The sequence below is a fragment of the Lates calcarifer genome, linkage group LG11 (assembly GCF_001640805.2).
Source record: "Lates calcarifer isolate ASB-BC8 linkage group LG11, TLL_Latcal_v3, whole genome shotgun sequence".
Classification (NCBI taxonomy): Eukaryota; Metazoa; Chordata; class Actinopteri; family Centropomidae; genus Lates; species Lates calcarifer.
The window spans coordinates 13,533,017-13,545,910 of NC_066843.1; the positions used below are offsets into that span (position 1 = coordinate 13,533,017).

The following is a 12,894-nucleotide window of genomic DNA, read 5'->3' on the forward strand; positions in this document are numbered from 1 at the left end:
AAACAGCAGAATCTTCAGTCTTCAGACTGTTCATCTGCAGATACACCTGCTGTCTGCTGTCGTCTCTGGAGATGGTAAACCGGCCTTGAAATGACTGAGAGTAGTAAATGCTGCCACCACCACTGATAGAAGTGATCCACTCCAGTCCTTTTCCAGGAGCCTGTCTGACCCAGGCCATATAGTAGCTGCTGATTGACAATCCAGAGGCTGTACAGGTCAGTGTGTGGGATTCTCCAGGTCTTTTAACCACTGGTTCAGATTCTGTCAGAGTCTGACCATCAACACCTGTCAAGACAAAACAATTAATTAATTTGTTGTAAGTTGGTAACATTTAGAAGACAAACTGAGATCAAATCAGTGAAAGTCTTCACCTGCCCAGCAGAGAGTTAAAAGCAGCAGTCCTGTCCTATAGTCCATCATGTTAAACTGTGTGTCCACTGTTCTCTGTCATCCTCTCTGCAGTCAGATAAGTAGAGGTGGAAGACATCTGAGTTTTGCATTGACTCCTCCTCACAGGGAGGTTAATATGGAACAGTACAGATTTCAGTTACCTGTTTAGTAAAATTGGAGATTGTTTACTGTAAATAATTAATTCCCTCCTGCATATTACAGGGTAATTTGTGCAATAGGTTTATTTAAGTTTGCTGCCCTTCTTTATTAGGGACATTATAAAACAATACGTAAAGGACAAAGTACTTATTACCCTCAACTTAACCAAGTTGTTTCCATAACTTCCTAAACTTAACAAAACCTTTACCACAGCTTTGTCACAACATAAAAAGGATAGTTTTGTGTTGTTTTTTATTGACAGTGTAGTTATCAGCTGGAATCAGGCTATAATAATTTCACAGGTACTTTAAATGTCAATATTGTGAAAAGATACTTTCTGGAAAATGCCACCAATATATTGTTTTTATTCATTTAACATTATCTTTGCTGCATATGCTGAAAAGCTCTTTCCCTCTTTACTGTAACAGAAATCATTAGTGGTCTGAGGGCTCCTCCTCTGGTGGCTTCATGTTACAAGTGTTCAGGCACTGAGGGGTTTTTGTTCAGGTCTACAGATGGTTTGTGTTGTTGTGTGTATCTGGTACAGTAATACACAGCAGTGTCTTCAGTCTGCACATTCTGTCCATTGAGAGTCACTGTGTTGCTGGAAGAGTCTGTGCTGATACTTATTCTTTAATGAATCTTTGTAGTATGTGGTGTATCCAGCAGCTGCATATCCAATCCACTCCAGTTCTTTCCCTGCAGGCTGTCTGATCCAAGCTGTCCGGTAGCTGCTAACAAAATAAGATACCTGACAGGTGATGGTCAGACGTTGACCTGGCTGCACAGTCACAGAGGCTGGCTGTGTCAACTGTTCACACTTCACACCTGTTAAAAAAAAGAAAATATTTTCAAACAAATGATCAAGTTAAAAGAAGAAATGCTGACACTGACAAATCCAGAGAGACTCACAGGATCCAGCTGCCAACAGCAGCAGCAGAGCTACAGAAAACATGGTTGATGGTGAAACTGACGTGCTGTGAACTCCACTGACAGTCTGATGTGAAGTTTTTATAGCTGAGTAACAAGGAAGGTCACTGAGTTTGCATAGAGACCTGACAGATGATGGTCACATGGGTGTGGGTCAGTTTGGAGCTAAATACAGGAACCTGTTTTGATTATTAATAATATTATTATATAATGATGGTCATTTCATGATTCACTGAAAATCCTGCAATAAAAAAGAAGTCTCCAGTTCAAATAATGCAGTGTTTTTTTGTTTTTGTTTTTTAAATTGCAACAAGAGTGCTAGTCGAGGATTTGATTTCTTATTTATGTCCATAGAATTTATATCATATATTATAATAGCATGGATTCTTGATACGTCATATTCTGTTTTTAAAGTCAAATTAAAGGATATGAACATAGCATAATATAAAATAAAAAAGCATTTAAACAACTGGACGATTGTTAAATACTGACATAAGTCATTTACACCCCCATGATGATAATAAACTGCTTGTGCTTCTGTTGACTTTTTAATTACTATTAAAAAACAGTTTAAGTCAGATATTGTAAGGGGTTGGTACAAAAAAAACAAAAAAACACCAGCAACATAATCTTATTGAATACCTGACTTTACTGCAGCTGGTTGAAGCCTGGACTTTTTATGTTTTAAAGTTTTCGGTATTCAAATTGTGGATGTTTGAAGTCACAGACATACAGAGAAATCTGGAGACATGAGAGGAAATTAATTGTAACTTAGGAACTGAAACCTGTAAAATAGGTAAAATGAGTTGCTGTGGTGCACAGAAAAAATGCTGATATCTGTTGAATAGAACTGCTCTTCTAATCACATATCAGAGTTTGCTGTTTTAATTAAGCTTTGTCATGGAATAAGAAAGATTTGCCTTTTAAAGAAAGTAGACTGTAAAATCCTGATCAGACATTAGTGGCTCTGACACAGTGTCACTTTCTTGGGCTATTTGAACTGAGGACGTCGGTCATTTACTGTAGGATTTTGTTCAGCTGCTCAACTAACTCCAGTCACTGTGACTCTCGAGCACAATAATAAACAGCAGAATCTTCAGTCTTCAGACTGTTCATCTGCAGATACAGCTGCTCTCTGCTGTTGTCTCTGGAGATGGTAAACCGGCCTTGGACTGACTGAGGGTAGTAAGTGCTGCCACCACCATTACTGATAGTAGCAATCCACTCCAGTCCTTTTCCAGGAGTCTGTCTGATCCAGCCCATATAGTAGCTGCTGAATGACAATCCAGAGGCTGTACAGGTCAGTCTGTGGGATTCTCCAGGTCTTTTAACCACTGGTTCAGATTGTGTCAGAGTCTGACCATCAACACCTGTTAAGACAAACAAAGAATATAGTCAGGTGTTTTAAACTGGTACATTTTTAAAGACAACTTTAGCTCAACATCAGTGAAAGTCTTCACCTGCCCAGCAGAGAGTTAAAAGCAGCAGTCCTGTCCTATAGTCCATCATGTTAAACTGTGTGTCCACTGTTCTCTGTCACCCTCTCTGCAGTCAGATAAGTAGAGGTAGAAGACATCTGAGTTTTGCATTGACTCCTCCTCACAGGGAGGTCAGTATAGAACTATTTAAGTTGGTTGCCCTTCATTTTGGGCACAGTCTGCATAATGTGAAGAATATGACCATCATTCTTCAATTTTACAATGAAGTCATTGTTTCTTTACAAAGAAAATAAACAAAAAACAATCAACACTGTATTAAAGTTACAGTGTTGATTGTCTCACAGATTGTTCATAAGTCACATGTTTGTGAGGACATCAGGGGCAAAATAACCCCAGTAGGAATAAAAGTTGAAAAACAAAAATATAGTAATTGCAGCACCAACCAAATTAATTTGATCTGGGTCATCATTCGAAATTTATGCTTAATTTTCAGACACATGAAAGAAAACCTATCACTGCTAATGAGATACAAATAAATCATATGACACAATTACAAAAATACACATTAATGTAAAGTGTATGCAACTAATTAAATCAAGTATCTGATCCTCACAGGACCCAGCTGCCAGCAGCAGTACCAAATCTACAGAGAACATGGTGATTTTGATGTTGGAGCTGAACTGATGTGAGCTCTTCTGCCCTCTCACTAACACACACGCACTTCACTTCCTTATGTGGCAAAACACAAGAAAAAAAATTATTCATTTCATTTTGCAGTAAAAGCACAAGTCTTTTTTAGTTGAAAAGCTTTTAAAACCAAGCAGTGTTGGCCAAAGACAGTTACATTACAAGTTTAGATTCCAGTCAAATGAATTTGATTCAGTCAAATCTGAATCTGAATGAAATGTTTTTATGTTTTTGAATTTTCTTTAGAGACTGAATTTTAATTATTTTTGCTCACAACTGCAACACAAATAAGGCAAAAAATATTTAACAAACAGTAATTGAACTGCAGAAATTATTGGGAGCTACTAATGGTGGTAAGTGCACTGGTCTAATTTAAAATATGATTAAAATATTTTCCTGAACTGAAGAGAGGTGAGGCTGGTGAATGGGACAGCAGGGTATGCTAAAGAGTGTCTATGGGTGCTACCCTGCACTCAGCATTCATGTTGTCACACAGCAATTGTTCAGGCACTACTTACCACCATACTCTGGTCATTATTAATCATAATACAGCTTCTTCCTACAACCATCAGTCCTCAGTCTTAAATATCTCTGGTCCTGATTTACAGGAAAGGAGGAGTTATTGAAGTGGTTAGGACTACATTCAAGGTCAGTGAGGGGGAAGTTTTTCCCTGTACCAGATACTGTTTTATACTAGAGGAGATTCTAATCATGGATAACAAAAACATACACACAAAAATCAGCTTTGCAACACATTTCATACAGACAAGCCAAAAAAACAGAATTTAATTTAGACATTTTAAGATCAAGAAAAAGATATGTTGTTACTGTAATGATACAATTTATTGTTTTAACTGGCTTTTGTTGCTTTTGTTACTAGAAAATAAAATAAAACCAGTGAGTTGAAAGAAAGATTATAATCTAAATAAACACTTGGCCTTCCAAGAAGAATGAAATGTTTTTTCTGTTGTTGTTGTTTGTTTGTTTTTTGTATTGTCTTTAGAGCCAGAATTTGAATTATTTTTGCTCACAATTGCAGCACAAGTAGAGAAGTGGACTTTCAAACTAAATTAATATACTTGATGGTTTTTTAACTTGTGAATGCGAAATGGTGAATTTAGTACATAGCACTTTGATAATAAAAAGAATTTGGAATTTGCCAGTTCTCTACTTATGTCCTGTTAGAGTTACTGTTCCAGCAGACAGGTTTCTCACCCCACTGATCCAATCCAGTCCACTTCTCTTCCTTCACACTGTCTGACCCAACCTGTTGCATATTAATGAAAACAGTTACTGTGATTTTAAATTAAGAACCATTCATAAAATCTAAAGACTTCATTACTTTAACAGTGAATTGGTCTGAGTCATTAGAGCTCCTCCTCTGGTGGCTTCATGTTACAAGTGTTCAGGCACTGAGGGGTTTTTGTTCAGGTCTACAGATGGTTTGTGTTATTGTGTGTCTCTGGCACAATAATAAACAGCAGAATCTTCAGTCTTCAGACTGTTCATCTGCAGATACAGCTGCTGTTTGCTGTTGTCTCTGGAGATGGTAAACCGGCCTTGGACTGACTGAGAGTAGTAAGTGCTGCTGCCACCACCGCTACTGATAGTAGCAATCCACTCCAGTCCTTTTCCAGGAGCCTGTCTGACCCATGCCATCCAGTAGCTACTGAATGTGAATCCAGATGTTGTACAGGTCAGTCTGTGGGATTCTCCAGGCCTTTTAACCACTGGTTGAGACTGTGTCAGAGTCTGACCATCAACACCTGTCAAGACAAAACAATTAATTAATTTGTTGTAAGTTGGTAACATTTAGAAGACAAACTGAGATCAAAATCAGTGAAAATCTTCACCTGCCCAGCAGAGAGTTAGAAGCAGCAGTCCTGTCCTATAGTCCATCATGTTAAACTGTGTGTCCACTGTTCTCTGTCATCCTCTCTGCAGTCAGATAAGTAGAGGTGGAAGACATCTGAGTTTTGCATTGACTCCTCCTCACAGGGAGGAGAGAGTTGGACTTGTTTTCCAGTGTTGGTCAGTTACATTACAAGTTTAGATTCCAGTCTAATTAATTTGATTTAGACAACTCTGAATCTGAATGAAATGTTTTTTCTGTTGTTGCTGTTTGTTTGTTTTTTGTATTGTCTTTAGAGCCAGAATTTGAATTATTTTTGCTCACAGCTGCAGCACAAGGAGAGAAGTGGACTTGGTTATCAGTTCATCGTTTGGTGAAACGGAAAAATTACATCAGTTGATTTAAAGTTTGTCTGACATTTCATTTGTGTAAAACATCTATGACACCACAACCACTTTTCCCACATATGTTTTAATAAAACTCAGATGTGCTTATTTTGGTTTAAAGAAGTGACATATTCACAAATAAGGTTTATACAAATTAGTTAAAATATAATTCATCTTGGCCTCACTGTTTTTCATCACTCCCTGTTCTGGTCAGCTGATGAGCTAAATGATCCTCAGTAGATTCCACCAACATCTAGAAGCATTTTTGAGGATGGTTGTTTGTCTGTAAGTCAGCCCTGTGAGTGACTGGTGTACACTGTCAGCTGGGACTGGCTCTTTTTTCAGTTTCAGTTTAACTAAATTAATATACTTCATGGTTTTTAACTTGTGAATGTGAAATGGTGAATTTAGTACATAAGACTTTGATAATAAAAAGAACTCTGTTTATTTTATTTGTTATTATTTATTTTTATGTTTATTGCAGGTGAAAACTCAGATTTCACTGAGACCACATTTGTTGTCTGTGGAGACTTTTGTGCAGCTGCTCCACTGTCTTCAGTCACTGTGTCTCGAGCACAGAAGTAAACAGCAGAATCTTCTGCTGTCAGACTGTTGACCTGGAGGTACTGAGTGCTGCTGGACACATCTTGAGTCATGATGAAATGACTTTGAAAGGAGCTGCCATAGCTAGCAGAGTTTCTGCCTGTGCTCATCCACCCAATCCACTCCAGAGCTCTTCCTGGTTTCTGTTGTACCCGGTGCAAATAGGAACTTGTCATGTCAAACCCAGATATGATACATGACATCTTCACTGTCTCTCCAGGTCTTTTCACCTCAGATGGAGACTGGTCCAGTTTGATCTCACTGCAAACTCCTGTAAGTAAAGAAGATTATTATCCATCAAACATGTAATATTTACCAAAAACAAATCTTTAGTTTATTAAAGTAGAAACTGTTTTCTTATCATGAATAGTATCTATGAGGAGTAAATTGAAAGTAATCATGTTTTCCATTCTGTCATAAACACTGTAGTTCAGTACTTTCTGATCAGAGTCTTTCAGAAATACATTAAACTGTCCCAGTGTTATGACACAAATGATGACAGCTGCTGGTGGTGTGTTTATAAGGAACAAAGAGTTTGCATAGACCTCCCTCTACAGGTTTAAAAAGGGAATGTGTATTTTTTCAGAGGAATACCTTCACAACAACAGAAAAAAATGTAAAATAAGTCAAATGTTAAGTGGAATGTAGTGGAATGATGTTAACTGATGTTAACCTGTTTTCTTTCAAATGCCCAAAACAAGTTACTTCTAGGAGAAACATTAAGACTAATCCCATCTTATTCTGAAATATCCAGACTCTAGTGACTAAATTTCTGGACTGCACTGTTTTAAAATGATATTCTGGGACCATGATGCCACACTTCATTCATCCAATGTCTATTTGTTCATACTTTCATACAAAACATAGAGTTAATATTAAAGTGGCTGTCTTTACCAAATATAATGTTCACATTTAGAACATGTGTTTGTGGTTGATGTGTTGCTGAGTTTTTGTGCAGGTCTATTAGTGGTTTGTTTCACTGTGGGGCGATGTACACAGTAATAAACAGCTGTGTCCTCAGGCTGTAGATTCTGTCCTGTTACAGAACTAGTAGAAGTGTACGTGTGGTAAAGGAACCCTAACCCTTCAGCGCATTATTTTGGTTAAAGCTTCCTCCTCCCCACCAATGTATAATCCAGTCCATCAGTTTTCCTTCACGCTGTCTGATCCAACCTGTTGCATAGTCGTCATCAGTCAGAGTATAACCAGAGACCTGACAGGTGATGGTCAAAGACTGTCCAGGCTGCACAACCTTTGACTCTGGCTGGATGAGATCAATACTGTACACACCTGTGGAAACAGAAATCAACATTATCTCCATTGTTCATCTGACTATTCAGTGTTTCTAATGTGTACTTATTTTTATTACTTCTGTCCTCTCACTGACACACACACACTTCACTTCCTTATGAGGCAGCACACAAGGAAGATAATTTACATAGTAAATCAGCGAACTAAATTGTATATGAGATAAATAAAGTATGCAATATGTTGCTGAATGTACTAAAAAAAAACAAAAAAAAAAACAATTACCGTTAACATATTACTATGTTAACGGTAATTGTTTTTGCTTAATACTGATTTCTCTCAGGGCCTGTTTCCACACTCTATCTGAAAAAAAAAACAGCAATTTAATACAATACAGATGAGTAGTGTAGGATTTTGTTCAGCTGCTCAACCAACTCCAGTCACTGTGGCTGTCGAGCACAATAATAAACAGCAGAATCTTCAGTCTTCAGACTGTTCATCTGCAGATACACCTGCTCTCTGCTGTTGTCTCTGGAGATGGTAAACCGGCCTTGGACTGACTGAGAGTAGCGGTTGCTGCCACCATTAGTATCAGTAGCAATCCACTCCAGTCCTTTTCCAGGAGCCTGTCTGATCCAGGCCATCCAGCTGCTGCTGAATGATAACCCAGATGTTGTACAGGTGAGTCTGTGGGACTCTCCAGGTCTTTTAACTGCTGGTTCAGACTCGGTTATGGTCCAACCTTCAGCACCAGTTGAAACAAACAGGACAACCACCAAGAGTCTCAGCTCTCTGAAAGCCATGTTGACAGTGTGCTCAGTATGTTTTCACATCCATGAATCCTCTTTAAATATGATGTAAACTGGATCCCTGTGAGAATTTGTTTCCAGTAAGCTCCTCCTACATCACATTAGAGTCAAATTAAGGAGAGTGAACACAACATACACAAAATAAAGCAGAATTTAAGCAATCAGACAACTCGCAAATACTGATTTAGAAAAATCTGTCTCTGTGTGACAAAGAACTGCTGAGATTCAGAAAATTTAATTAATATTTTTTTGCTATGTATTCATTAAAGAGATTCAATGAACATGTTCTTAAATTAGACTTAGTCTCATAATGTCCTCACATCTTTTGACTTTTTATGTATAGTTAAAATTGAAAAAAATTTGATTCAGAAATTCTGAAATAAAAAAATTGCATCTGATTGTATTTGTAAGATTCTTTTTTTTTCTTTGCTTTTTATTTTGTTAGTGAAAACACCAGTGAGCTGAAAGGAAGACTTGCTGCAGCTGGATGAAGGCCTGGATTCTTTTTAGACTTTTGAAGATTTCAGTATTGAAATTGAGTTTGAAGCCACGGACATAGAGAGGATCTCAGGCCCTGCACAAGGAGATACAAAACATTACCTGCTGTAGTTAAGACGACCTTGACTCCAATCTCCTACAAACTAAATTTAAGTAAAAATATTTGCTTATCTAAGGTGAGACAATCAGCAAATTTGTCATTTCAACAACAAAATCATTTTTATTGTTCAGTGTCTGTCTTTACAGAGGAGTCATTCTAATGGTGTGGTTCTCACACTGTGTTCCATGAAAACTGTTTTGTATCATTTTTAATTAAAAACACTGTGGTGAAGATGAGCAGTGAATGATTTTGTACAGCTGCTCAACCAACTCCAGTCACAATGAATGTCGAGCACAATAATAAACAGCAGAATCCTCATTCTTCAGACTGTTCATCTGCAGATACAGCTGCTGTCTGCTGTTGTCTCTGGAGATGGTAAACCGGCCTTGGACTGACTGAGAGTAGTAGATGTGGCTACTGTCATAAACATATGCAACCTACTCCAGTCCTTTTCCAGGAGCCTGTCTGATCCACCCCATCCAGTAGTCACTGAATGTGAATCCAGATGTTGTACAGGTCAGTCTGTGGGATTCTCCAGGTCTTTTAACCACTGGTTCAGATTGTGTCAGAGTCTGACCATCAACACCTGTCAAGACAAACAAGACTATAGTTACTTTTGTAAGATGGCAACTTTGAAGACAGATTCTGTTCAAGATCTGAAGGTGTTTTTTCACCTGCCTAGCAGAGAATTAAAAGCAGCAGTCCTGTCCTATAGTCCATCATGTTAAACTGTGTGTCCACTGTTCTCTGTCATCCTCTCTGCAGTCAGATAAGTAGAGGTGAAAGACATCTGAGTTTTGCATTGACTCCTCCTCACAGAGAGGTTAATATGGAACAGTACAGATTTCAGTTACCGTTTAGTAAAATTGGAGATTGTTTACTGTAAATAATTCATTCCCTCCTGCATATTACAGGGTAATTTGTGCAATAGGTTTATTTAAGTTTGCTGCCCTTCTTTATTAGGGACAAGACAATAAGTAAAGGACAAAGTACTTATTTAACCCAAAACACCTTTCTCTCAACTTAACTAAGTTGTTTCCATAACTTCCTAAACTTAACAAAACCTTTACCACAGCTTTGTCACAACATAAAAGGGATAGTTTTGTGTTGTTTTTTCATCAGGGATGTTTTACAGGTTATCTGTACAACCAGTATGTTTGGTTAATTTTCATATGTCATACCATTCTATGACATCATGGGAGAGAAACCCCAATAGGAATTAAAGTGAGAAAACTTGACACACACATCACTTCCTTATAGGTCAATACATATTATTGTTATCAAAAGTGTATCCATATATTTTAAACTCTGAATGAGGAGAAGCTGCATGATGCACCTTTAGGTATCAATCAAATGTTTCTTATGTTATGAAAAAAACTTACAAATGACAGTGTAGTTATCAGCTGAAATCAGGCTATAATAATTTCACAGGTACTTTAAATGTCAATATTGTGAAAAGACTTTCTGGAAAATGCCACCAATATATTGTTTTTATTCATTTAACATTATCTTTGCTGCATATGCTGAAAAGCTGTTTCCCTCTTTACGGTAACAGAAATCATTAGTGGTCTGAGGGCTCCTCCTCTGGTGGCTTCATGTTACAAGTGTTCAGGTTCTGCAGGGTTTTTGTTCAGGTCTACAGATGGTTTGTGTTATTGTGTCTCTGGCACAGTAATACACAGCAGTGTCTTCAGGCTGCACATTCTGTCCATTGAGAGTCACTGTGTTGCTGGAAGAGTCTGTGCTGATACTGAACTTGTTCTTTAGTGAATCTTTGTAGTATGTGGTGTATCCAGCTGATGCATGTCCAATCCACTCCAGTTCTTTCCCTGCAGGCTGTCTGATCCAAGCTGTGTAGTAGTCGCTAACAGAATAAGAGACCTGACAGGTAATGGTCAGATGTTGACCTGGCTGCACAGTCACAGAGGCTGGCTGTGTCAACTGTTCACACTTCACACCTGTGAAAAAAGAAAACACTTTCTAATAAATAAATAAGTTATACAGCAAAAGAAGAAATATTGACTATGATAAATCCAGAGAGACTCACAGGATCCAGCTGCCAACAGCAGCAGCAGAGCTACAGAAAACATGCTTGATGGTGAAACTGACGTGCTGTGAACTCCACTGACAGTCTGATGTGAAGTTTTTTATAGCTGAGTAACAAGGAAGGTCACTGAGTTTGCATAGAATCAAATATATGAAGCATCAGTGTTGGTCTGACTGGAGCCAATAGAAGAGTCTGTTCAGAGTTATTATATCTGCAGAGTGAAAAATAGGAAATATTCATTAAACATTCAGCTTTAAAAGTAAGAAAATGTTCCTGCATTTACAGAAATGATGCAACTTAAAACATGAATTATCATTGACTGCTGAAAACTATTGATAACTTTGTATAAGCCATGTTCACGGTTTAACATGTTTTCCAATAATTCAAACTCTATTTAATTATGATGTGAGCTGTTCTCCTCATTTTTTTTCTCTCTAAACATGAAAACACAGTCAGTCAACATTAATAATTTGAATTACCTTTATGATTTACACTTTCTTCAAAGAGGAAAAGTATTTATCTCCATACACTGTAAGATTCAAATACATTCATGTTGGAAACATAAAAACTTAAGTTAGCTACCACTTTAAAAACACTTGTACCTTCTTTCAGAAATGGTTTTAAGGAAGTTACAGTAGGTGATAGAAAGTGTAAGATTTGGTGTGGAGCAATATGAATTGTTTTTTCAGAATTCTTTTTAAATTTAAGTTTATAGCTCAGTTATATCAGTTATCACTGATACTGAAATGTCTGTGTCAATGACTGCCCTCTACTGTTTAGATAACAACTGCAACAATACTTTAGGTTAACTGGTGACTCTAAGTTGCTTGTAGGTGTGAATGTGTGAAAGGTTGTTTGTCTGTATATGTCAGTGTGTCAGTGTACTCTGCCTCTTGCCCAATGTCAGTTGGGGTAGGCTCCAGCCCCCATTTATTTGGTTAATGGTTATTGTTCTGGGGTCATGATGATTCCAGTTCCTGCACTTTTATTTGAGAAAAAAAACAACAACAACAACAATAAAAGATTAGATAAAACTATAATTACTGTAGGATTCTTATGTTATGACTCCCCTTCCTGAGTGACTTTGGTTTCTTGGGTTTTACTCAGACATTTTTATTTGTCTTGTGTTCTAGTGTTATGAATGCTCTTGTGTTATTTTGATATTCATTTTGGTATTCTTTCCCCTTGTGTCCTTGTTGGCGCTTCCTGTTTCATTTTGAAGTTACGTTTCCTGTCTTTGTCTCTTTCCCTCCTTTTTTCAGCCTTCACCTTTGTCTCACTTGCAATCTTCTCCAGTGCAGTCTTGTCTCTCCTTTGTTTAGTTTTAGAATTGTTGCGCTCTGTTTTATGTGCCATGCATTTCAGTCCTGTGTTGTGTGTTGTGTGAATCCTTGTGTGTGTGTTATCCCTGAGTTTTGGAATTCTTCTATTTTTCTGGACTTTACAGACTGTTTGTGTTTTTGGATTTTCATCTGCACCTTATTTGGACAGTAGGCTTCGACTTTTTTTCTGTTTTGTTAAATAAACCTTCTGTCCAAGCCTGGTCTGTGTCTGCATTTGGTCCCTCGCCCCTGAGTCCCTAGAACTCAAGGTGACACCTGTACTGTAGGTTTTTGTACAGCTGCTCAACCAACTCCAGTCACTGTGGCTCTCGAGCACAATAATAAACAGCAGAATCTTCAGTCAAGACAAAACAATTAATTAATTTGTTGTAAGTTAGTAACTTTTAGAAGACAAATTGAGATC

General features: G+C 37.6%; 1 protein-coding gene and 3 gene segments (V, D, J or C); all 4 read right to left on the reverse strand.

The window, feature by feature from the left end:
* The window catches only part of LOC108880742 (uncharacterized), a 155,373-nt gene that overhangs the window by 131,608 nt on the left and 10,871 nt on the right, over positions 1-12,894 (reverse strand). The window contains 1 exon segment of the mRNA XM_051074025.1: positions 10,983-11,059. Coding sequence (XP_050929982.1) covers positions 10,983-11,059 — 77 coding nt within the window.
* LOC127143008 (Ig heavy chain V region 6.96-like) lies at positions 2,512-3,010 on the reverse strand. The segment is given in 2 exon segments: positions 2,512-2,849; positions 2,940-3,010. Coding segments are annotated over 2 exon segments (363 nt in total).
* On the reverse strand, positions 5,030-5,559 carry LOC127143002 (Ig heavy chain V region 914-like). The segment is given in 2 exon segments: positions 5,030-5,371; positions 5,459-5,559. Coding segments are annotated over 2 exon segments (366 nt in total).
* Positions 8,103-8,529, reverse strand: LOC108880793 (Ig heavy chain V region 914-like). The segment is given in 1 exon segment: positions 8,103-8,529. A coding segment is annotated over 1 exon segment (363 nt).